Source organism: Eublepharis macularius, chromosome 13, assembly GCF_028583425.1.
Source record: "Eublepharis macularius isolate TG4126 chromosome 13, MPM_Emac_v1.0, whole genome shotgun sequence".
Lineage (NCBI taxonomy): Eukaryota > Metazoa > Chordata > Lepidosauria > Squamata > Eublepharidae > Eublepharis > Eublepharis macularius.
The window spans coordinates 44,310,522-44,332,630 of record NC_072802.1 but is presented as its reverse complement, the minus strand read 5'-3'; the positions used below and the strand labels follow the sequence as shown (position 1 = coordinate 44,332,630).

Sequence of the window (22,109 nt, the reverse complement as noted above, 5' to 3'; positions counted from 1 at the left end):
TAGAAAATGTAGCCACTTTTGGCCTTCCAAAGGTTTGCAGTGAGAGAGAATTGTACAGTCCAACATGAACAGAGTGGCATGGACCAGAAAGCAGTCAAGACTGGTGAGTGATCAAGACTGGACACAGGAGAGGAAGTGGAGCCTCAGCCATTCAGATTAAATCACCCAAACACTGTGTCTGGAAGGATCAGGAGCTGAAGATCAGAACTCACTTGTTTTGCAAGTCAAATATGCGCTGGCACTCCTCTTTGTATCTCTCCTGGTGCTCTGCCACCGAGAAACGGGACCCACGGGCAAATTTGCTCATAGGGCCCTCCCCTGAGCGAGCTTGCTCTGTGGACATGGTGCGGACGACATCAATCACCTCCCAGCGGGAAAGTTTCTTAATCTAAAGAACGAGAAATTAGCTCTATGCAAAAAGTTGCTGACTTTGCTTCAGCAGAAGGGTGTGTGTCTAAAAGTCTAAAAGGGTGTGTGTCTAAAAGTGAGTCTATCTACACTCACCTCCTCTTCAGGAACTCCAAACTTGCGCAGAAGCTGTTTTGCATTTTTGAGAGACAGGCGCCGGAGATCAGCATCTGTTCCAGTCACCGTCTTCTTAACGGGTTGTGGCTCCTTATCATCCTGCTTGAAGAAGAGCAACACTGTTCCATCTATAGGCCCAAGTGAAGATCCTCAATGAGAAACTCTGGCCCTTTGGCCATACAAGTAGACACTCCCCCTCCATCTAGAAGCAGTACTTGACTCTTCTTTTCTTTAACATACATTAAACTGCCTTACACTGAATCACACAATTGGTCCACCAAGGTCAGTACTGTCTACTCAGACTGGCAGTGGCTCTCCAAAGTCTCAGGTGGAGGTCTTTCACATCAGCTGATCCTTTCTACTGGAGATGCCATGGATTGAACCTGGGACCTTTCACATGCCAAGAAGATGCTCTGTCACTGAGCCACAGCCCCTCTCCTCCTTGCTAATCAATAAATGGTAGCAGCAGGCCCTATTCCACATATTCTTCATGACCTGGACCACTCGCCTACCTTCTGTTGTGTTGGCTTGTTAGGGATCTTTACATATGAGAATCCTTCTCCACACCCAGTGGGATCTGCCACTCCAGTCACTTCCAGCAGACATTTGCCCTTCATTGCTGCTATGAAGGCCCGAGTGGTGTTCCAAGGGGCTGTGCGCACCTAAGGAGGAGAGGGAGAGAAAGCCACCATGTTTCAGGGGGAGGCTCCCTCCCATCTGATGCTCTGGTCTTGGCCATTCACTGCCAAATCCTACATCAAACCCTGGCCCTGCATGGTGTGGTCACTACCTCATCATCTATCTTCATTTGGAAATCCTCCTCGTTTTCTTCTTCTGGAGCAAAAAAGGATTTCTCTCCATAGCCTGCATCCTGAAGAATGACAGACAGGCAAGTGTTTTGTTAGTCAGTCACTACTGGCTCAATCAGAAAGAGGACCTGGAACAGGATTTCTACATAAAAGAGTGCCCATTAGGCCTTGAATGCAGGAAGAGACTTCTCTCTGACAATCCAACTGCATTCAGATGCTGAAACATTCTGCTTCCCCTGGTCAGCATCTCCCTGTTGTTGGAGGCCAGTCTTCCTTCCACAGAGCCCACTCAGCTCCTTTATTACACCACCCAGAAATATACATGAGAGCTTTAAGAAGCTGTTCTCCTTATCTAAGACAGAGATTGTTCTGTGGCTATGAAAGAAGAGCATCAGGTGCCAAATGTGTGCCCACTTGGCTGAGAAAAACCAGCCTTGAGCATTGCAAAAAGAGTAAGGAGACTAGCCACTCCTTTCCACCCAACCTTTCTGATCACTGAACCTTGAAGTGCACCCACTCCATTTGGATGAACTAAAGACTTCCTGCCCCCTTCATTCCACTTTAACTCAAAACATCTCAGCATGAAGAGGAGTGCCATCCAACTTCTGTGCTCCTTTCTAGCATTTTAACATCCAGTGTTCTAGTGAAAACAGCCTGTACCTAGAGTTAAGGCTTTGGCACTACTGATACACTGCAAAGATTGGAAAACAAACATTTTTATTCTGTGGCCAAGATGGAGAGCAGGACCTTTACAGGTGGCTGCATGGTGAAAGACTGGCTATGGCCTGTGCTGATAAGGCACCGGTAACTACATAAAGGCCAGGCTTACCTGCTCCCTGGGGGTCTAATCCATTGGATACTGAAGAGGTGATCCTGACTGGTATTCTATCACCACCTCAAATCCTCCCTGCTGATGAGATTGCAAGATTGTGCCATCCTCATGGTTTTTAAGCATCTTGCGCAGCACTGAGGCAGCTAGCAAGGCTAGGAAAGTTCATGACCACCATGAGCTCACCTTCAAGCGCTGCTCTGCTGAGATCATGCTGTAATAGGCACAACACTGCTCCGGTGACACCATCGCTCGGATCTCCTCTTCAGTTGGCAATCGGAAATCTGGCTTCAGAACCCACCAGTTGGAGTCCATTCCTGAAACAAGCAGGAACTTCCACTGAGTCACTCTAGCAATACCAAGAAACATTCCTTTCCCTCCATCCCTCTTTGTCACAGGAGGAGCAAGCGATAAGCACTCCTCTGGTACTGCACATAGTTAAGGCCAATGACGGAATCCAAGGGTACGCTCAAATGATCACTTAATACAAATTAGTTCTCTTAAAAACATTTTTTAAAATCTACCCTTCTGCATTGACAGGGCTGCAAAAAAAAATTCTTAGACTATCAGAAACTGGAGATGATGCACTGTAATGTGTGTGAATTCTTTGACTATCTCCCTTTTAAAGCCATTTCCTGACATTGGCTTTCAACAACAGCGATCAGCTGTTTTGGAACCCTCCTCTCTCACACCGAGCAGCCATTTCTTACGGGATTTAAACAGAGCGCATATTGCGGCAGGATATACACATGTATTGACTGTGGCTTTTTTCCTTTGAATCACATACAAGCAGGAAAGGAGGTCACTGCTTGTGCACTGTACAGGTAAAAACTGAAAAGCAAGTTCAAGCAATTTCCTGGAGGCAAGGAAAATGATGGTATACTCAGTGGCCCCTTCTAAAAGGTCCACCATACTGGACTCCTGCCTACCAGTGCGCTTAAAGTCTGCACAGAGCTTCAGCCGCTTGCGAATACTGCTCTCTGAGTGGGAAGGAAAGGCTTTCTTTATGTCCTCCATGCGAATCCTCCGGGGTCGGTCCCTGCTCTTCCAGAACAAACGATATATGAAGACCTAGCAGGGAAGCCAAAAGGAACAACTGTGAAGCTGGATGGGATGGATACAAGGGCTAGCTTAGTTGTAAGGCGGAATTCCCCCATGCCTTTTTCACCTGAGCAATGTGCCCTGTGCTTTCCCAAAGCAAAGAACAGTTCAGTAAACATCAATCTAGTAGCCTGAAGCAAGTGAGCCACGCTACATAAATGCAGGGCAGGACAAATATTCTGAACATGCAAGCCAGCTTGGAGGGTGAGATGAAATCCCTTTGAATCTCTAATACAACGCAATCATTTGTCCTGCAGATTAGCACAAAGTATTTTTATCAGCCTGTTCTCAGACCTGTGTGGCTGAAAACAAGTTATGTATACTGTGTGATGAAAACAATCCAGCAAGCGAGGCTCTTTTTCCCACCCTGGCTACGGGGCACAGAGAGAAGTAAAGAACGCCTCTGGCTGAACAATCAGCAGAAGCTTGAAAAAGGATCCGAACCTCAAAGGGCAACCCTCCCACCAGGAGGAACAATGCTCTGCCTAGTTTGAACAGCCTTGCCTATACAACAACTAGGAGCAGTAACCAGATCGCAAGGGAATTGCAGCTTGTGTGCTTCCCCCAAAACAAACCTGCAGGAAATCTCGAATATGTGTATTGGCTCGTTTGGAATTAGGACCAGGAACTTCAAAGAGACAACACTCCTGGCCAACCACAAAGATATCCACCAGCTCCCGGACGTAGTACCCTTGTCGTGTTCGGATAATTAGAAAGTCTGTTTCAGGCATCTTGTGCAGATAGATAGGTGCCCGGAAGAGATTGTTTTCAAATGCCTAAGACGAGAGAAATGGCTGTGTTAATCAAAGGCAACAATAACGTACAAAAGGCCAAGACAGTCAGCACCAGAAAGGTTCATTCTAGTTGATACACTGCCTTGGAATTCCCTTCCCTTTTTGACAACAGAAACCAAACATTAAATCCACACAGCTGTGGAGACAAGGCAGCCAGCAAGAAGAGTAAGCAGAAGCCCTTCAAACTCTGGCTTCTAAGAACAATTCACCTTCCATCCACCCAAGACTAGCAATGAACTTGTGAATAAGAGCTCTGGTGTGCTGCTGGAGAAGTCACAAATGGAAGTGGGAGGGCATATCCCGCAAGATAATCTGAGTAGTCCTGGCAACCCAGACCAAATGGGAAGATTAGTCCATTCTTCAGGACACTTTCCTTCCACTACTGTTGACAAACAGTTGGATGCCCGCAGCTACTTCCAATTCATTCCAATACTTTCTACTTCATTTCTACACTGCCCCAATTGTCTACCAGTTCCATACAACTGCTCTCATCTCAGTGCTCCTGTCCCTCTGTGACTTCTGCAAGAGAAAGCACAGAGGTGTCTCTCTATCTCACTTCAATTCTCCAGAGGTAGGGAGGAAGAAACGGCCAGAAAAGCAGAGTTCAAACCATTTTCACTCATTACAGACAGAGGTACAAGTGTAGGGATGCTTCACATTATTTCCTACATGGAAGTGCAGCATGAAGCAGCTCTTTGGGCAACTGAATTTGAGCAGAATAAGTACAATAGCCGTTATCGTACACGCACGTACACACACCCCTCTTGAACATCTTTTGCCACCCCCAGTGTGCTTTGGGGAAAGGAAACAAGCACAGCTCATCATGGAGAACCACTCATCACACAGACTTGATGGCAATCAACAGAGCTGATGCTATCTGTCCTTTGCAAGTAGACAGAATCCCCCCTGCCCTCATTACAATGAACAAAAGCACACCCAAACACAACAAGTCCTCAAAGAAATAGCAGGTATCTCACCTGAAGCAGCTGGCCTGGGTGGAGAGAGCCTAAGAAGGGGGAGGTATGGCAGTACACAGTCTCCCCATATTTACAGTCTGGGGCCCCTGGATCCTTGCCTGGCTTCTGTCAGGAGCAAGACAACTTGGGTTAGAAGCCAGCCTCATGCTGTAGAAGCACAAGCCCAGAAGCCAAAGTGAAGCTCTCAACTCACCCGTTTGTAGTAGTTCTTAATCTTGGTTGCCATCCCCACCTGCATCATCAAGGGGGCGTTCTCCTCACTGTACTCTGCCAGGATGAGGTCCCCATCCTTACCAGTGAGGTCCTGTGGGGTGCGCATGAAGAACATCTCCCCACCTCCAGAGGCCTGCCGCTCCTGTTCTCTCATCTGGGCGAAGTGCAAAAAAAAAAAGTGTCAAGGAACCAGAGATAAGACCAGGAACATGCACAACAGTAGGAATTCCTCTCTCTTAACCCCAGAGAAAGAAGCTCCCTGGGCAGAAAGAGTCGAATGAGGGACCACATAAGAACCAGACAGCTCAGGCTTTACCTTGGCTTTCTTCTTGATGTGCTTCAGAAGCGGCTGTACCGAGTGAGCACCAGGCTGGGACAAGGCTCCAAAGGAATATTTCTTTAAGGGAGGACGATGGAACTGGCGCAACTTCATTGGGCCCATGTGGGTGGGGAAGAAGGGCTGGCGCAGCTCCACTGCAGGGATGGAGTGCTACACCAAGGCAAAAAACACATGCTCATTCAGCACTAAAAGCAGCCACTAGAAACAGTGTTGTGGCATACTAATGAGCAGGCTGATAAGGAACTGACCTAACCCAAGCAAGACAGATGCACCCACCCTCTGCCCAGGCTACCACATTCCACAGCACATACAGCCAAATTCTAACACTTATGAGGAACCTATGGCAAGGAGATTCACCAGGATCTGCACATGGAATCTTAACCCATTCTGAAGAGACAGGACAGGTAACACCACTCAAGGCTATTTCCATGGGGCACCATGCTCACAATTTTCAAATTCTGCACCAAGCTCTACATTTCCTAAACGCTAGTCCTAGTCCTAACCTGGATGATGTTGCCTCCAAACGTTCCACGAAGCCCCTGCTGCTTGGGATAGTAAAATTCGTCATTGGAAAGATTCCAGGGGTCCTTCACCTCTGGCTGAGACATATTCTAAATTCACAACATAGAGAAGAGGCAGTCAGAACATGTTCTCCCTTCACCTGTTCCTACCAAAAGAAAATGAAACCCGCCCCCAGACCTGTTGAGGCTCTTCCTTAATTACTCCTGTTTTGCCCAAGAGGATCCGGCTTTTCTTCAGAGAAGATTCTTTCTTATTCTCCTTGGATGGAGAGTTCAAGGTCATCTCTTCCTTCTCATCAGGAATTTCTAGAAAGGAATACATGGCAAACAACAAGCACACTGAATGCAGGCCTTGGATATCTCCCTCTTCAAACCAACTCCACAACCCAAACTGTCAAAAATGGGCTAATTGATACAACTGACATCTTAACTGACAATTGTAAGAGGTTCAAGGTCCATTCCATGCAAGAGCTTTGCCCTTTGTGAATCAGCACTCACTGCTTGGTAGTATATGGAAATATCCACACCAGAAACTTAACCAGGGTTTAAAAAAACAGTTTTAACTGTCATGACTGCTTCAAAGGAAACTGTAGTTTTCTGAAACAGCTGAGAATTCTAACAGAGATCCTTATCCACCTCAGACAACTACACTGTGCATAATTCCTTGAAAGATGAGTAATTTTCTGGAAGGCAAGAAGCAGGCACATCATTCAAGTCTTCAACAGGAGGATACTTTGGAAATGCTTTCCTCTTTTTTGGCTTCATGACTTCTCTACTGAAAATAAATTCAGGATATGATACTATAAGGCAGCTATCAGACTGATATAAGGCAGCTATCAGATACTATCAGACTGAGCTAGCTTGTTCTTTGAACTTAACTTCTCCTAAGGAGATTATACCTTTCACTCATACTGCCTGCTTCAGCAGACATTCCACGCCTCCCCTTTCTCTTCTCATCAGTAAAAGTAGGCCAAAGAGAAACACGCCAGTGCTATGTGCAGACATACCTAGGATAATATTTTCATCATTAGGGTCGAGGGTCAGAACTGGTGGTATCAAGACAGTCTCCATTGCCTCATCATCCCAGATAATGTTGTCCTCCCAGCGGCCATAAACCAATTCTTCATTATCAATTGGGAAAATGGAGAACCATGGCTTATCTTCGTCCAGTGACACTGTAACAACATAAATGCACACTGACTGTATCTCAGTACACTGGAGATCTTGACAATATTCCTGCTCCAAGATGACACCTGATGCTCTCTCCAAAAGACACACTGCCATGGAGCCATCTGCAAGTTCTACAGTTAGCAAAAGACAGTGCCATTATGAGAAACAGGAAAAAGTTCATTGCCAACTTGCTGTCCAAGCTCTTGCCTCAAGGATGATAGGGAAAGTTCTTCCTCCCTACCTTGTTGTTCAGGGAGCTGCTTCTCTTTGCCTTTAGCAATGCCCAAGACTGCTGCCACGCTGGGCTTCTGGACCAGAGGAACAGGCAAGTTGAGCAGGGAGCCGCTGCGGTTCAGCCCTGACAGTGGAAGCAAGAGAGCCTTCAATAGACTTGGGAATTGCCAAACCCATTCCCAAAAGGGTTCTTAATTGACTGCAGGCAAAGACAGATTGCACCTCCACTTAATAAAGATTAAGGTCCGCACTCATCCATAGACAAGGCTCAGGTCAGAAGCACCTTGCCCAAACCACCTCAGCAGGCAGCCAGGCAAAATGAGTAGGGTACCTTGCTGGGCGTTGTAAGCAGTTGCATTCCTGGTCATGCTGGAGGGCAGCCAACCAGCCAGACTTGCTCGCTGCGTTTTGGTCCCCTTGTGCTTGATGTCTTCTCCGTTCCAGATTACATCATCTTCCCACTGCAGCTGGGTCACCATGAGGAAGTGTTCATCTGCCAGCAATTCATCCTTCTCAGCCTCAGTGCCCTAAAAAGGCAGAATGCCACCATCTTGAAGGCTTTAAAAACTCATCTGCCTACCTACAGAGAGAGAGAGAAAGCTCCCCCTTGGGTTTTTCTTCCCAACTCCCCACCTGCTCCTCCTCTTCCTCTTGGTGCTCTTTCAGCTTGAAGCCATAGTCAAAGCCACTGCCATCTTCAGGGATTCCCAACATGTCATACCAGAGCTGGGCAGGCCCATAGCGCCATTCAGCCACCTTAGGTCTGGTATCTGCAACTTTATCTGCATCTCCAGTAGACTGCGAGAACTTGGACTCCACAGGTGCCATCATAGTGATCTGGAGGACAAGAGGCAGTCAGTTCAGGAAAGGGAGCTGGAAGTGTTCTTGGAGGACCACCACACCAAGCCACATTTAGCATCTGCCTGACTGGCAACTGGAGGCTTAAAGATCACCACAAATCAGACCTTCTGGTAAGAAGATATCCACCTGAGCCTACAGAGGAGACCATCTTACTGCAAGGCAGACAGGAAATCCTGTTCTCTGTCATTCTTTCATCTATAAAGCCTTTTCAGTGATTTCCTGGCATGGCAAGAGGTCACGTAGCATGAACCCTCCCACACAGGGAACCCTCTCCATTTTCAGAGACCTACCTCATCATCTGAAAGACACTGTTCTGGGGGTGGAGGAGGAGCAAACTCATACTCCCAGGGAGATTTGCCTTCCATGCCTGCCTCCACTGTGACTTCTCCCTCCTGGATCTGCATTTCTTGACTTAACTCCCGATGCTTCTTTTTACGCTTCCTTCGGGCGCTACGCCAGACAGATGGGACATTCTTCCCAGGGCCAAAAAGACGCAGAAAGCGCAGCACCTGAGAGGAGGGAACAAGGGTTAGGTAAGCCTTCCGCTGAGTAGACTTTTGAGCGAGACCACCTATTCTCTTACTCTTATGACTTTAGAAGTTCCAGCAGGGAAGGCACCCGACTTCAGTCTAAGGCCTGACTGGGACCAGTCCCATCAGGCTGAGTGCCCCACACCACCCAGTAATTATGCATAACCTGGGTTTGTGAGTAGAACTAAGGATCTTTTCTCATCTTTCATTAGAAACTTCCAGCTTATATAATATGGGAGACAGAAGTAAATCCCTCCCTTCCATCACCTAGAGACTGATTGTGTAGCCAAATGCTTAGAGCAAATCCCAAGAGCATGACCAGGCATGAAGACAAAAGGAGGAGAGGAGAAGACTTCCCTACAGTCATCTGCAGGAACCATGTACAACTTCCCCTCCTTCCAACACTGTTTCCTCCTGAAGCTCTACCTTGCCAGGCCGGAACTCGGGGAACAGCTCAGTTACACTAGGCAGCTGTTTGGTGGCATCTCGCTGCATGATTCCCGCAAGCGGCAGGGTGAGTTTGCCTTCCTTGGACTCTGCCTGTCTAGCTTCCTGGGATCCAGACTCCGACTCAGAATCAGAGGAGCTGCTGAAATCCATCTTTTCTGAGGCAGTGGAGGAAGGAGCAATGATGGAGGGCAGAATGATCCCATCCCCATCTTCAGACCCTGGAAGAGAGCAAGTGTCTCAGTACTGAAAGAATATCCGCACTTTAGCCTCAACATCACTGAGACAAAGCCAGAGCAGTGAAAATGGAAAGCAACAAAAAGTCCGAGGCACATGCAGTAGCTTGAGTACTTACATTTTAAAAGGAAGGCAAATAGGTTTCGAGCCCTTGTGGTGCTTAGAATAGTGTGGAAAGCTCTCTCTACTCTTCTTTTCTAACGCACACTTTTTTGAAAAACTAGTAATCTATATGCTAATGTTCTTGATATACTTTATTCTGATGGCAGTATTTTGGTCTCTCCATCAGAAAACTAGTTTTTTCCCATTTATATCCTGCTTTTCTTCCTAACTGGGACCCAAAGCAACTTATCAAATACTTCTGCCCTCTTTCACTTTATCCTCAGAACCACCACCCATTGTGAGGCACGTTGAGAGACGGACGGACACAAGGTTGCCCAGCAAACTTCCATGGCACAGCATGGATTCAAACCTGGTTCTCCCAGATCCTAGTCTGACACTAACCATTGCACTATGACAGCTGTGCTTAGAGCAAAGAAAGCCTGAGATTTTAAGTCCCCAATTCTGCCTACCTCTCATTACAGGGTTATTTGTGCTTCAAGAAATGTGTTTTTCAATGCTGGCCTTACTAGCAATTGTACACGTACAAAACTGACACTGGTTTGGCACATGTTAACGTGTTAGCTTTTAACTAAAATCATTTGGCAGACTTGATAATATGAGCCTGTTAACGTTTGAACAATTACTTTATTAAATGTGAGTTACAGTCCTATCTAACATACCTCATAAAGCTGCACCACAAGATCCTTGGAAGGACCAGATAAAACAGACCAACAAGTAACTTAAAAACTACAAAAGAAATCAAAAGCCTCAGAAACATCCAAGACTGCGTGCAAAATGCATTCCAAAAGTTTGATGTCCTGAAGGAACTACACTCTGGGTAGATTTCATAGCTGCCCCAAAGATGTATAGAACACACACAAAACTACTTATACCTTCTACCAATGTTAGTGGTTATTTCTCACATATTTGGGTTTTGCCTGCTATCAGGCATAAGCCCTTGGACTGAGGAGTGCGAGAAATTTCAGGAGTAAACAAAGAGGGATTAAACCAATTCCTGGAAAATGGTTTTGTCAATGGGGAGTAACTAAATAGAACCTTCATAACCAGGATACCAAATTCTGGGGACAAGTAACAAGGAATAGTCATTTCCATCATGACAGAGTATCCCAGAGGCTACAGTCAGAATGCCGGGGGAGAGCAATCTTGGATAGATTCACCAAGATATTTTTTATATTCTTAAAGTAAACAGATACACATATGAATAAAGACACACACACACACACACACACAAACTTACTTCTATAGCAGCAGCCCCACAATTTTCCAACTCTTTACTCTTTCTCCCTGTCAACAATGCAGCTAGTGACTTAGAGATGTAACTAGTAGCCAAGCTTAAGATACTAACTTCAAGTGCTGCCCATAAGCATTTCTTTTTCCTTTCAGCAGTGTGGCTCAAAATACCAAATAGCTCCACCACCACTGCCCTGACACACACAGCTTCTCTACAAGATCATCAATTAATTCTGGAGCTCATGGGCCCTTCCCAGGGGTAGAGACATACCAGGGGTAGGTGGGTCCTTTTCATCTTCTTTTTTCATTGGGACTGGAGGTGGAGGTGGGGGAGGCATCAGCTTGGCATCAATGTCTTCAGAGTCAGCATCATAATCATCATCATCATCTGAAAAAGACAAGAGGGAACTCACTGGGCAGCCTTAACCTCATAGCTCAACTTGGGATCATCATCCTTTTCATAATCCGCCAGCATGAATATTTCAAAAAGACTAATGCACCTTCAATCATCCAAAACAGTCCCCATTCTACCCACAACCCTTACATGCAACTGTCAGCAAAATAAAGGTTTGAAGTAGGAAGAGGCAACAGGGAAACAAGGACATTTTTCCTTTTAAAAAATTTATCCTGCTTATCCTGAGTTTACAGAGCTGAGAACTCAGCCCAAGGAAGAAAGTGGTTTGGGCCTAGACCACAGATTAACACAGCAGCTGCTGGGAGTTCTTGAACTAGATTCAGAGGCTGGGGCGAATCAAGCAGCTACAAATACAAACAACACTAAAACACTGGTAATCTGCACAAACCTTGGAAGAAGGATCTTTGATTCAGTGTTTCTCAGAAAAAAATTGTTTCAAGATACTCACTGTTAAAGGGAAAGACTATTCAAGAAAAGTAACAGAGACAGACCAAAGACAGCCCAGGGAAGACCAGAATAAAAAGAACCAGATGGACTGGACACAGATCAGACCACCTCAGCCACCAATTACCTGCCCTCTGAACTGGCTGAAGGCTGCCCATTGCCTGTCGGTACCTGCGACTCTCATCTTCAGCCACCTCATTAATGTCAGAGTAATCAACAGCATCCTCCGTGCTCTTAACCCAGCCTGAGAAAAAGAAAATACTCAGTCAAACACGTACAGACCTAACACAGAACACCCTTCTCTCTGTGCCCATGTTTGATCTGCTCTGCTTGTGACAAACACAGAGTGAAGATTTCACAAGCAAGATCTCAACTTTATACATTCCAACAACTGACAGTGGAGAAAGTCAGGTACAAACACAAAGAGAGACAGGCGCACAGTTCTGTATAAGATACCAAGATCAGGCTCTGTCTTTTGCTCTGCCAGTATCTTCCCAAAGAGGAAGGAGATAGCTTCTAATATGGGGTCCCAGGTGCTTAGGCTGAGGTTAATTTGTGCTGAGGCTCTCTCTCTGTTTGCCAACACTTAGGTCCAGGAAGTTGAAAAGTAAACATTTGTAGCAAAGGATGAACTGTCCTAATCCAGTTCTATGGCGCATATTTGCCCTGGAACAAACTAGACAGTACTGCAACCCTGAGTCCAACGTACAGATGCAGTGCCATTTTAGAGCTTGGTTTTTAACTTTTTAAAAGACCACAGCAGCCTGATCATTCTGGGGATCACACTGGGGACCACAGTGTGGGGCTGAAGGCCTCCTTCCCCCCATGTCATTTTCAAAAGCTGAAATTCCTAGTTTTCTACAGATCAGGTTTTGAAAGTGGTACAGCAAGTGACCAGAACACTGCCTCCAGAGACCAAAGGCAGAGCAAGCTGGCCCCACAAATAGCATATATACAAGAGTTCTTCACCTTCCTCATCCAGCTGGGTTCCATCTGCCTCCGATGAGTCATCTTCACTGGCTGTGATCTCAGTGATGAGACTCCCCAGACCAAGGGCACCAAGCCCAGCCAAATGCTTTTTCGATTCCTATGGAAAATCAAAGGGGAACAAGTTCTGGTATATCTCGAGCAAGGAGAGCGGAGTTTTGGGACTTACTTTATTCAATACTTTGGTTAGTGGTTGGGAAGGCACATCTGGAGGACATATACTAGTTTTACCAGCAGAAATCGACTGGAACGCTATGCCAGATGGGACAAAAACTGAAATCTCTTCCTGTAATCTGAAGAAGAAAGCTTTGACTCTCAGAAGCTCATACCCTGAAAATCTTGGTCTCTAAAGTGCCACTGAGCTCAAATCTAGGCTAAATCCTGCCACCGTTTCTGAGACTTGGCTAAAGCTCTGGCAGCAGGAGGCAGAAGGGCATTATTATATTATTTCTTCCCTGTATCTGAAGAATGGAGCTCTCACTCTCAAAAGCTTAGACCCTGAAAAGCTTGTTAGTCTCTAAGGTGCCACTGGTCTCAAATCCTGTTGTTCTACTGCAGACCAGCACAACTACCAACCTGAAGCTAAGTTAAAAGGAAAGGAGCTAGAATAATCCTCTGGTGCCTAAGCTATTCGGCAATATTAAGGAGCAAGTAAATTGTAGATGAAGTCTCTGGGAGTTTCAAAGCAAGAGATGTCAAGGCTTAGGGAAGACTGCCCTAGGGTTGTCACCTCTGGATAGGAAAATTCCTGGGGATTGGGGGGGTGGCGCCTATGCGGGGCTGGATTTGGGGAGAATCCAAGCTCATCGTCCTCCGAAGCTGCCTCTGGAGGAAGCGATCTCTGCAGTCTGAGGCTCAGTTGTAATTGCAGAACTCCAGGCCTCACCGGAATAATAAAGAAGCAGGACCAGAAACGTGAGACCGCATCAGGTCGCTTTATTCAGATCGGGGGAAGTACTCAGTCGCGCTCTTCTTTTCCCTTTAAGCCCCGGCAGCGGGACCTCAGGACGCCCCAGCCGGCCTCAGCCTTCCACCGCCTACCTGGTCGAGCAGGCCCTCGCCTTCCAGCTGCCCCTGCTCGTTAATGTTGCCAAAGAGGAAGCCAGCCAAGGAGAACGGCGTCGCCCGCCGTTCGTCGCAGCCATCGCCCGCTTCCTCCTCGCTGTCCGAATCAGACATTCTAGCGCCGGACCGGGCCTGTTCCTGCTCTGGTGTTTACACCGGAAGCGGAAGCAGCGCCCTTTGGCCGCCACCAGAGAGAGCAGTCAGGAGAGCGAAGCGGGGACCGGAAGTAGCGTCGCAGGCGCCGCTTGTCTGCGGGTGAACGCCGGCTTAGGAGTCTCGTTCCTCCGCCCAGCTACCCCGTTTGATAACTGAGTTGCCTTTCTTCTGCAGGGCCAGGAGCGGCCTCGCTTGGCTTGTACCGTAACGCCGCTTTCATGCTCCCAAAGTGGATTTCCACAGAGGAAAGGAGAGCCCAACCCAGTTTTGTTGGCCCAAAAAGAACACTCAGCCACCGTTAAAAGGGCATTAAAATACAGGCCTCCCCACCAGGCCCATCCCATCCTTGGGAGGGCTTTCCACAGAGGCAACTTTTGGTAACATGATATGACTTCCTTGGGGGAAACACGCCTTTAGATACAGGCCAGTTGCAAACAGAGGCAAGGATGAAGCAATAGAAACAGTGGCTAGTTCGAGTTGGGTAACCCTGTTGGTCTGTAGTAGAAGGGAAGATGAGGGTCCACTTTAAAGACCAAGTAGATTTTCAGGGTATGAGCTTTCAAGAGCACCTCTTTAACTCTGTAAAGCTCGTACCCTGGAAATCTAGAAGTAACGGAGACTAGAAAGGCAAGTACTGACACATCTGCCATTATATTGTGAACCTTCAAGTCGTTCCCCTTGTGTCCAATAAAAAAATCTTACTCAGTTTGGTATATCTCAAGGTGCCCTTAGGAGCAGGCACAGGTTTGAAGAGGAGGCCTGCAATAGCCGCCACCCCTACCCCCCCCAACACACAGCGCACATACCTACTCTCCCATGCCAGGTGTCACTGGTAATTCCCTCCCTACATGCAAATGTATATTAACTCTGTAAGACCAGCTTGTGAGAATGAGGAGAGGGATTTAAAGAAGTTGCATGGACAGCTATGCTGTAAAGAGACCCAACCCAATCTTAGTCAAAAAAGAGCACACTCTTGAAAGGCCACCACAATATAAAAGAGTAAGAAATTAAAGCATTGTCTTGGTTTGTTTTATTACAATTTAATTCTGCATAATTTAAAAATAACTTTGTTAGTTGCCATACAAATTTGTTTTTACCTATAAAATCAGTTGCCAGTGTATGTTTCTGTACCACACAGTCTCAGGTTCCCTTCACACATTAAGGCACATGTGGCCCCCCCATCCCCTACATAAAAACTCAGCCAGGTGAAATCTCCTCCCCCTCCCACCAGCCCCTGCAGCACCAATATTCATTTCAACAAGGCAAAGCAAGGCTTTACAAGGTTTTAAGGCCCATGAATTCTACACTAAGATGAATGTCAACAGATATTGGCCTACGAAGTCTAGTCTGCAGCACTGCTGGGGCTGAGAGCACCACAGCCTAACAAAAACAGGAGTGATTTAACCACCAGAAATATTCAAAAGGCATTCAGTAAAACTGGTGAAAGCTAACTGTCAGTAGCTGCATTCTCTAGTCATCAAGAAAGTATTTATTTTCCTCCACTGTTTACCCTGAGAATAGTTAGATCAAGGGCAAATAACCCAAGCAGAAGTGAGGGAGGGGAGTGAACATTTCAGTTACAGAATTTCAGGCTGAGTTAGCAACGATCACAGAACTGCCTGTTTTGTTCACCAACAGTAAGAGGGATGCTGGGTTTGCACAATTTCAGTCCCACTTTATTACCCACCTGATTGACACCTACACAGGAAGAAGAGCTCAAAAGTAGCAGAATCACCTTTTCATAGGGTGATTCACTGCAGAATCTGCTCCTAACAAAGAAGTGGCACTCTATTTCTTAACAGTACTTTTTTCTCCATGAGTTGCACCACAAAAATGATGCTCATAATACTTCCTCAAGAGCAGCCTTTTACATGTTTTATTCAGTTAAGCAAACTGCCCTTGGACAAAAAAAGGAAAGCATGACATATCAGACTGTCAACATAATTTTAACTCAACTGAAGGTTTCAATCTTGGTCTTCGAGTTCCTTAATGCCACTACATGAAATCATCAATGAAGCTAAATAGAGATTTATGAAACACACATTCGCATAATTATTTTTCAAGAAGGGAAGTTAATATTTCAGTCAACGTTAAACCCTGCTTATATATATGCATCTGTATAGGTTATCCAACTCCAAAGGGAATTTAAAACCGTAGTAACAAACCAGTGCAGCATTTTAATACCATTTACACCTGAATGTTTAAAAGATAAATCCTATTCGGCTAGAAGTTACGGACCCCTACCAGCAGAAAGAAATAGCAATCAATGAGAAGGCACAGAATTCTACTTTTTGTAGAACTGGTTGTCGGGTGAAGGGGAGGGAGAGAGAATGAACAATTCAGGGCTGCTTTTTGTGTGTGTTGCTTTCTCCTACACAGCAGGCTGGTCGCTGCCACTGAAGTCACACACAAGAACTGCTGATGCAGACAGATACCTAAAGGACATAAAACTTTAATAGCACCTGTTGTGAAGCTGGGTACAGTAAACATCCAGCACTATTAAATGTATGATCACTCAAGGTCTCCAATGGGACAAGCATGGTCTTTTCTTTCACTGAGAAGACTCGTGACCAAACAGGGATGCAATGGGGGCTGCTTCCTAGAGGAATTGGGGCAGAGGTACGATCTTGCAATAACTAAGAACGGAGACGTCATTCTGCTCCACAAAAACCTTAATCTAAAAGGCTGTAAGGAATATTTTTCACAGAATGCCTTGACTCATTGACATGGCTTGGGGACAGCCTCCAAAAGGAAATTCACACACAAGAACTCCCGATCTCAGAACTATCCCACTAAGATGTAACAAATGCCACAAAGAGATACAATGCTTGGCTCCAACATTAACAACCCTCTCTATGAGGTGCTCATCCTTCAGTGTCTGATGGCTGTTATCACACAAGGTTTTAACATTAAAGTTTTCTATATCATCATCAGACTTCAGCATACCAGGACTCATATGCCACAGCAGAGATACTTCAAAATCCAAAGTTGTTTCTGAGTACAGTGTGACAAAAACTAACTCAGGCACAGCCCTGTCTACGCAAAACAGCTGGCTGGCAATTAATAGCCCAGAAAAAGCAGCAACACAAAAAAGCAAAACTGATGACTGTCTCTGTCAAGAAGGACTACATCTTCAGTTTCTGGCGTGGAAAAGCTGTTTGGCTATGCAGATGTTTCCCAGCTGTAGAAATGAGAACTACATAGGCAGAGGCACTGGACATTTGATGGGGAGGCTGATCCTTAACCTTGGAATCAAACTGCTCATTTCAGTTTGCTGGACCTGGTACCTGAACTGCAGGAGTACTTGCTGCGAGAAATTCTCTTTAGAGCCATTAGTGCAAGATGCAATTAGATTCATAAGGGAGCCTCGCAAACATCCCAAGCCCTTAGTCTCTGAGCTGCAGTCCTTGGTGACTACAACAAAAGGCACTTCTTTGAGTTCTTCTTTGTCACAGGATACAACACTGCCCGCACCGCTTCAGCAAACACTTCTCGCACCCCCTCCTGATTCAGTGCAGAGCACTCCAAGTATTTGACTGCTCCGATCTGTTTAGCCAGTGAAGTCCCCTGCTGTGGGGTAGTGGGAGCCAGGCTCTGCTCCTTCAGCTTTTTCACTGTCTCCACGTTGCTTCTCAAGTCCCGCTTGGTGCCGACAAGAAGGATTGGTACATTAGGGCAGTGGTGAGAGACTTCAGGGTGCCATTTGTGTCGCACGTTGGCAAACGAAGAAGGGCTCCCAATGGAAAAGCAGATCACAAACACGTTGGTCTGAGGGTAGGAAAGGGTGCGCAGCCGGTCATACTCCTCTTGTCCAGCAGTGTCCCAGAGATTCAGGCTAACCATCCTGCCGTCCACTGTCATCTGAGCACTGTAGTTGTCAAACACCGTGGGGATGTATTCCTCAGGGAAAGCATTGGTGGTATAGCTGATAAGCAGGCAGGTCTTTCCCACAGCACCGTCTCCAACAACCACGCACTTTATTGTCTGCATTCTTTTTCACTGAAAGGAATAGTCCTACACAAGGGAAGAGAACAGAAAAAATCCAACTAATAAAAAAGGAAAAGCAATGTTATCAATATTGCTGTAAGTATTACCTGGATCTTACAGAAACATGCATAAGGTAAATAAGCCCCTATTTCAGAAGTTATAAAAGGAAGCCTGAAAGGCCAACCAAGAATGACTAATAACCAAAGCTGTGACCTTTTTTTTGGTGGGGCGGGGGGACACTGTTAATTGGTAATCATACTTAAAATAATAATTTGTAGGGCTGGAATTTACCATAATATTTAGCCTGTTTCTGAACTGGGTTTGTTTAATGCATTTAAAAAACTTCCCTTTCAGCATTTAACTTAGCTGCTAGAAAAAATACTGCTGATAAATTAAATTCAAATTCCTGAACCAAGCAGCCTTTACACTACACAACAAAGGCTTCTGCAGCATTCTTGGGCCAGCCCTATCTCAAGTCTCTAGAAGAGATGCTACAAGTTCAAAGCAAGAGGAAACTTTCTATTCTCTTTGGTCTCAACTGGCTACAGTTCCACCACAATTAATAACTCCCATCTCAGGACTATTCCAATATTCTAAGACCAACAACAACTTAAAATGTGGCACCTGTAATGAACACTCAGTACACTTTCTCTCAGAGCTACCACCAGGGACATTGCAGCCTTCTGTGAATACATACAAAGAACTATTAGAAAGAGGCCAAGAACAGATTATTCTTAACAACAACGGGACAGGCAGGAATTAATAGGTTCCAGCTGCAACAGAAAGAGTTCATATTAATATTTAAGGCCTAAAGTCCAGAAAGGAAGCAAAACTCAAGAGTTACTAGGAGAAGTTTTAGAATGGCTCTTGGCACAAAGAGGAACCTCAGATTCACCAACATAACCAGACTCGCTTGCATCACCTTTACTCCACTCTTCTGTCGTGTATCCCCAAGCACCTTCAAAATGGACTTTATAGGCCTGGATTTCACCCATAGATACCAAGCCAAGTGTTACACGCTCTCAGACTGGAACTTCCAAACTAGCCCAAACAAGAAACAACTTGTCAGCGTCTTTCTTGAGAGGTGACGGTTTGCTCCCAAGATACAGTTTCTTGCTGAGCAAGAAAGCAGCCAAGAAGAGTACATTTCCCACTCCAGGAAATTAACAACTGCACCTCCTAAAACATGTATTAGCAGGATAAGTCTCCAAAAGGCAACCTACCAAACTAATTGCTTTTTGCTTCAAGATCCTTTCCTTCACTGAGCACTTCTTGCTGTCAACTCAATCTACAATTTTCTTAGACAACTCCGTATTATCTTGCTCTTTGAGCTTCCTATTCACACAGCAGCAGCTGTTTTAATGCAGACCCTTTCCACCACTACAATTCCACTATGTCCTACAATTCCCCAGGATCTTGCCAGAGCATTTTGTACTAGCTGCAGATGACTAACCTGTGTATTAAATTTCAGTAAAAGTAATGGAGTAATGCCACTACACCCTTATAGGATATGTGTTTGTCAATGAGGAGAAGAGACTATCAGTGTGATCCAACAAGCAACAAGAAGAATTTGGGGGTGATACTTCACTGTCCAGTTGTGCCTGATCCCTAGTTAAAACCCATCTATTTACAGATAAGAGGTCTCAGGTAGCTGGGCTGGGAAAGCTCTTTCTCTGCCTGAGTCCTTGGAAAGCTCCTGCCAGCCATAAACAGGGCAATGTGGAACAATGGTCTCACTCAGATCTATCTGCTTATTTATTTTATATATGCTGAATTTTGCAACAGCACCAGCCCACCACAAAGAGGCTGATGGGATTTCAGACATGATATGGAAAGTTTGGTAAATCCACCCTTCCTTCAGGGGTTGGTTCCTAAACTAGCATATATTTGTGTTAACAAACATGAAAAGCAGGCAGGCAGGGAGGCAGACAGAGACATTTTAAAATGGAATTTCAGGCTTGCTACTTAGCTTGAACCCCATTATTTACTTTGGGCAGCAAGTGGTTTTCAACTCACAAGGCTCGGGGTAGCCTCCATCATCCAAATATAATAACCCCCACCCCATACAGTATGCAAAGCAAACCCTTCAAAAACACCAGGTTGCATGTACAGCAGCAGTTACTTTGAAGATGACTTTTGAAAGTAAATTTTTGAAAAGCATCACAAGATCTTCGCTTTCTGTTTCCTGCCAGAGGAAGGAGAGCAAGGGGGGGAGGGGTTAAGGTGCCACAGTCTCTACTCAGGAGCAAAACTCTGGTAAGAAAGCAGGGTTTGGAGTAAAACAAAAGTCTTCCTGGCTAATGTCAGCATGCACACTAAAGTCAACAGCTGAAGTTACAAGGCTTGGAAACCCTGCGTCCCAAACACCCTGGCCTCCAGGCATGCAATTCTATTGTAGCAGATGTTGCCACACCCACAGCAAAAGAGTGACAAACCCTATAAGGCAGGCTTTAATGCAAAATCATCTCTTCACCATTATCATTGTCTTTCCCAGAACACACAGGCAGCTGCAACCTTTTGCAGATTCACAGAAACCCTTCAGCAACATCCTTTTATTGACCATGGTTCCTGCAGACAAACAGCTTGTTTTACAAGAATCCACCCATGGAACCAGCCAAGCCTTCATATTGCCTTGGAAGAACATGGAGCAGTCTACCAAAGCTTCGCATGTAAACCACCAGGGCCAGAGAAGTTCTCTGCCAGATGCTACCGGAGGTGCCAAAGCAGAAGAGCTGTCCATTCCAGGACACTCAATAACTCTGTCGAGGCTACCATTTTTGTCAACTCAAAATTAAATTCCAAGAATATTTAATGGTATCAGCATTTTGCAAGAGTTACCAGTATAGGATTCTCGCAAACCTCAAGCCAGTTTTATCTGCCAGAAAGCAGAGAAGGGAATAAGTCACATAAGAATGATTGCGTAATTTGCTTGAGTCTCAGTGAGAAAGGCAGACTATAAATGAAGTAAGTAAGTAAATAAATAAGAGGACACAAGGAGGCCCAGACTCTGGAGAGAAGCCTGAAAACAGTCACCAGTGCAGTTTGACCTACTCTAAGTAACAAAACTAAAGAAAGCAAAAATCGTCTTGCTGGAACAAATCACAGTGCATCAAATGCAGCCAACTCAAGCCAGGGACAATGCCCTTGGATTCATCCACTAATCCATAAGGAAGAGGAGGAAATTATAGGTCTCATTCCCCCTACTTAGGGGGAAGAACTATGGAAAGAGGACCTCACAGCCAAGCAAGCCCTGCACCACCAGAGGCACAGAGTGGAGCGGGGGTGGGGGTAGCTCTTTCCTCCTGCCCTTGCCACTGCAACAGCAGCCCTCGCTAAGCAGCCAGCCCCAATCGTTTTGCACATCCAACTGCACTGCAAGGCACAGGAGCAGGCCGCACTAGTCTATTGGTTTCAGGTGGTCTGCAGTCAAATAGTAAGATCCGGGTCCAATAGCATCTTAAAGACCGGACTATTGGACCCGGATCTTACTAGTCAGTTGGCAAATCTAGCAGACAGGAGACCCGCCACCCCGAACTCAAGAAAAAACAGAACGCGTCTTAGGTGGAGTTCACGTAGGTCGAAACACAAAGTGTGAGGACGCTGAGTCAGTTGGGCAGCCGGAACACTTTAGACAGCAGGTGGGGGATTCCCACTTCGAACGCTCCTTTCCGCATAAAGTTCCATACAAATAACAAGCGAGCGCCACAAAAAGAAAAGCTTTATTCCTTTTTTTGCACGCTATGCTACTACAGTTGGCTACAGAGAAATTTGTTCCAAAAGGTGACCCTGCCTGCCCTAGCAGTCCGTTCTATTCCCACCGGCATTCCATCCCCTCCACGCCCAGATCCTGCACGTGTGAACCAGGATTTGTGTCGGTAGTTCGGGACACGCCTATATGAAGCCACATTTTAAAGCGATTAAGGAACCCCTCCCCCCCCCCGGCCTGCCCGCCCGCGAGCTTCAGGCGAGGCAGGCTCTGATCCATCGCCAACCCCACCCCCCGTTCTGAGGCCACTACCGGAGGGCTCTGTGACCTACCCCACCCAGACTTACCTTCGGCCCCGCGCGCGCTCCCGGCTCCCGCAACCAGCCCAAGCTGAGCAGTATCCGGCAC

The 22,109-nt window shown here is 46.0% G+C and overlaps 2 protein-coding genes across 8 annotated transcripts in view; both read right to left on the bottom strand.

Annotated features, from left to right (window-relative positions):
* Positions 1 to 13,995, bottom strand: part of TAF1 (TATA-box binding protein associated factor 1) — a 34,138-nt gene extending 20,143 nt beyond the window's left edge. For 4 of the 7 annotated variants that reach the window (XM_054996217.1, XM_054996219.1, XM_054996220.1 and 1 more), the window contains exons 1-22: positions 13,829 to 13,995; positions 12,770 to 12,887; positions 11,928 to 12,044; positions 11,213 to 11,329; positions 9,331 to 9,572; positions 8,665 to 8,883; positions 8,147 to 8,350; positions 7,845 to 8,040; positions 7,521 to 7,637; positions 7,117 to 7,284; positions 6,288 to 6,415; positions 6,092 to 6,199; positions 5,565 to 5,738; positions 5,229 to 5,402; positions 5,036 to 5,140; positions 3,840 to 4,040; positions 3,093 to 3,234; positions 2,350 to 2,480; positions 1,316 to 1,396; positions 1,038 to 1,187; positions 505 to 627; positions 213 to 388 (exon numbers count right to left, since the gene is read on the bottom strand). In XM_054996217.1, the coding sequence (XP_054852192.1) occupies positions 213 to 388; positions 505 to 627; positions 1,038 to 1,187; positions 1,316 to 1,396; positions 2,350 to 2,480; positions 3,093 to 3,234; positions 3,840 to 4,040; positions 5,036 to 5,140; positions 5,229 to 5,402; positions 5,565 to 5,738; positions 6,092 to 6,199; positions 6,288 to 6,415; positions 7,117 to 7,284; positions 7,521 to 7,637; positions 7,845 to 8,040; positions 8,147 to 8,350; positions 8,665 to 8,883; positions 9,331 to 9,572; positions 11,213 to 11,329; positions 11,928 to 12,044; positions 12,770 to 12,887; positions 13,829 to 13,966 (3,329 nt within the window). In that variant the 5' untranslated portion in view covers positions 13,967 to 13,995. The remainder of the gene's footprint in view (positions 1 to 212; positions 389 to 504; positions 628 to 1,037; positions 1,188 to 1,315; positions 1,397 to 2,349; positions 2,481 to 3,092; positions 3,235 to 3,839; positions 4,041 to 5,035; positions 5,141 to 5,228; positions 5,403 to 5,564; positions 5,739 to 6,091; positions 6,200 to 6,287; positions 6,416 to 7,116; positions 7,285 to 7,520; positions 7,638 to 7,844; positions 8,041 to 8,146; positions 8,351 to 8,664; positions 8,884 to 9,330; positions 9,573 to 11,212; positions 11,330 to 11,927; positions 12,045 to 12,769; positions 12,888 to 13,828) is intronic. The other 3 variants (XM_054996218.1, XM_054996223.1, XM_054996221.1) reach the window with 1 other exon arrangement.
* A 1,038-nt stretch (positions 13,996 to 15,033) lies between these two features.
* On the bottom strand, positions 15,034 to 22,109 carry LOC129341464 (rho-related GTP-binding protein RhoG-like). The gene is made up of 2 exons (XM_054996671.1): positions 22,049 to 22,109; positions 15,034 to 18,022 (listed from the first exon to the last, which is right to left on the bottom strand). Exon 2 carries the CDS (start codon positions 17,996 to 17,998, stop codon positions 17,423 to 17,425), a length of 576 nt encoding a protein of 191 aa, XP_054852646.1. The 5' UTR covers positions 17,999 to 18,022; positions 22,049 to 22,109; the 3' UTR covers positions 15,034 to 17,422.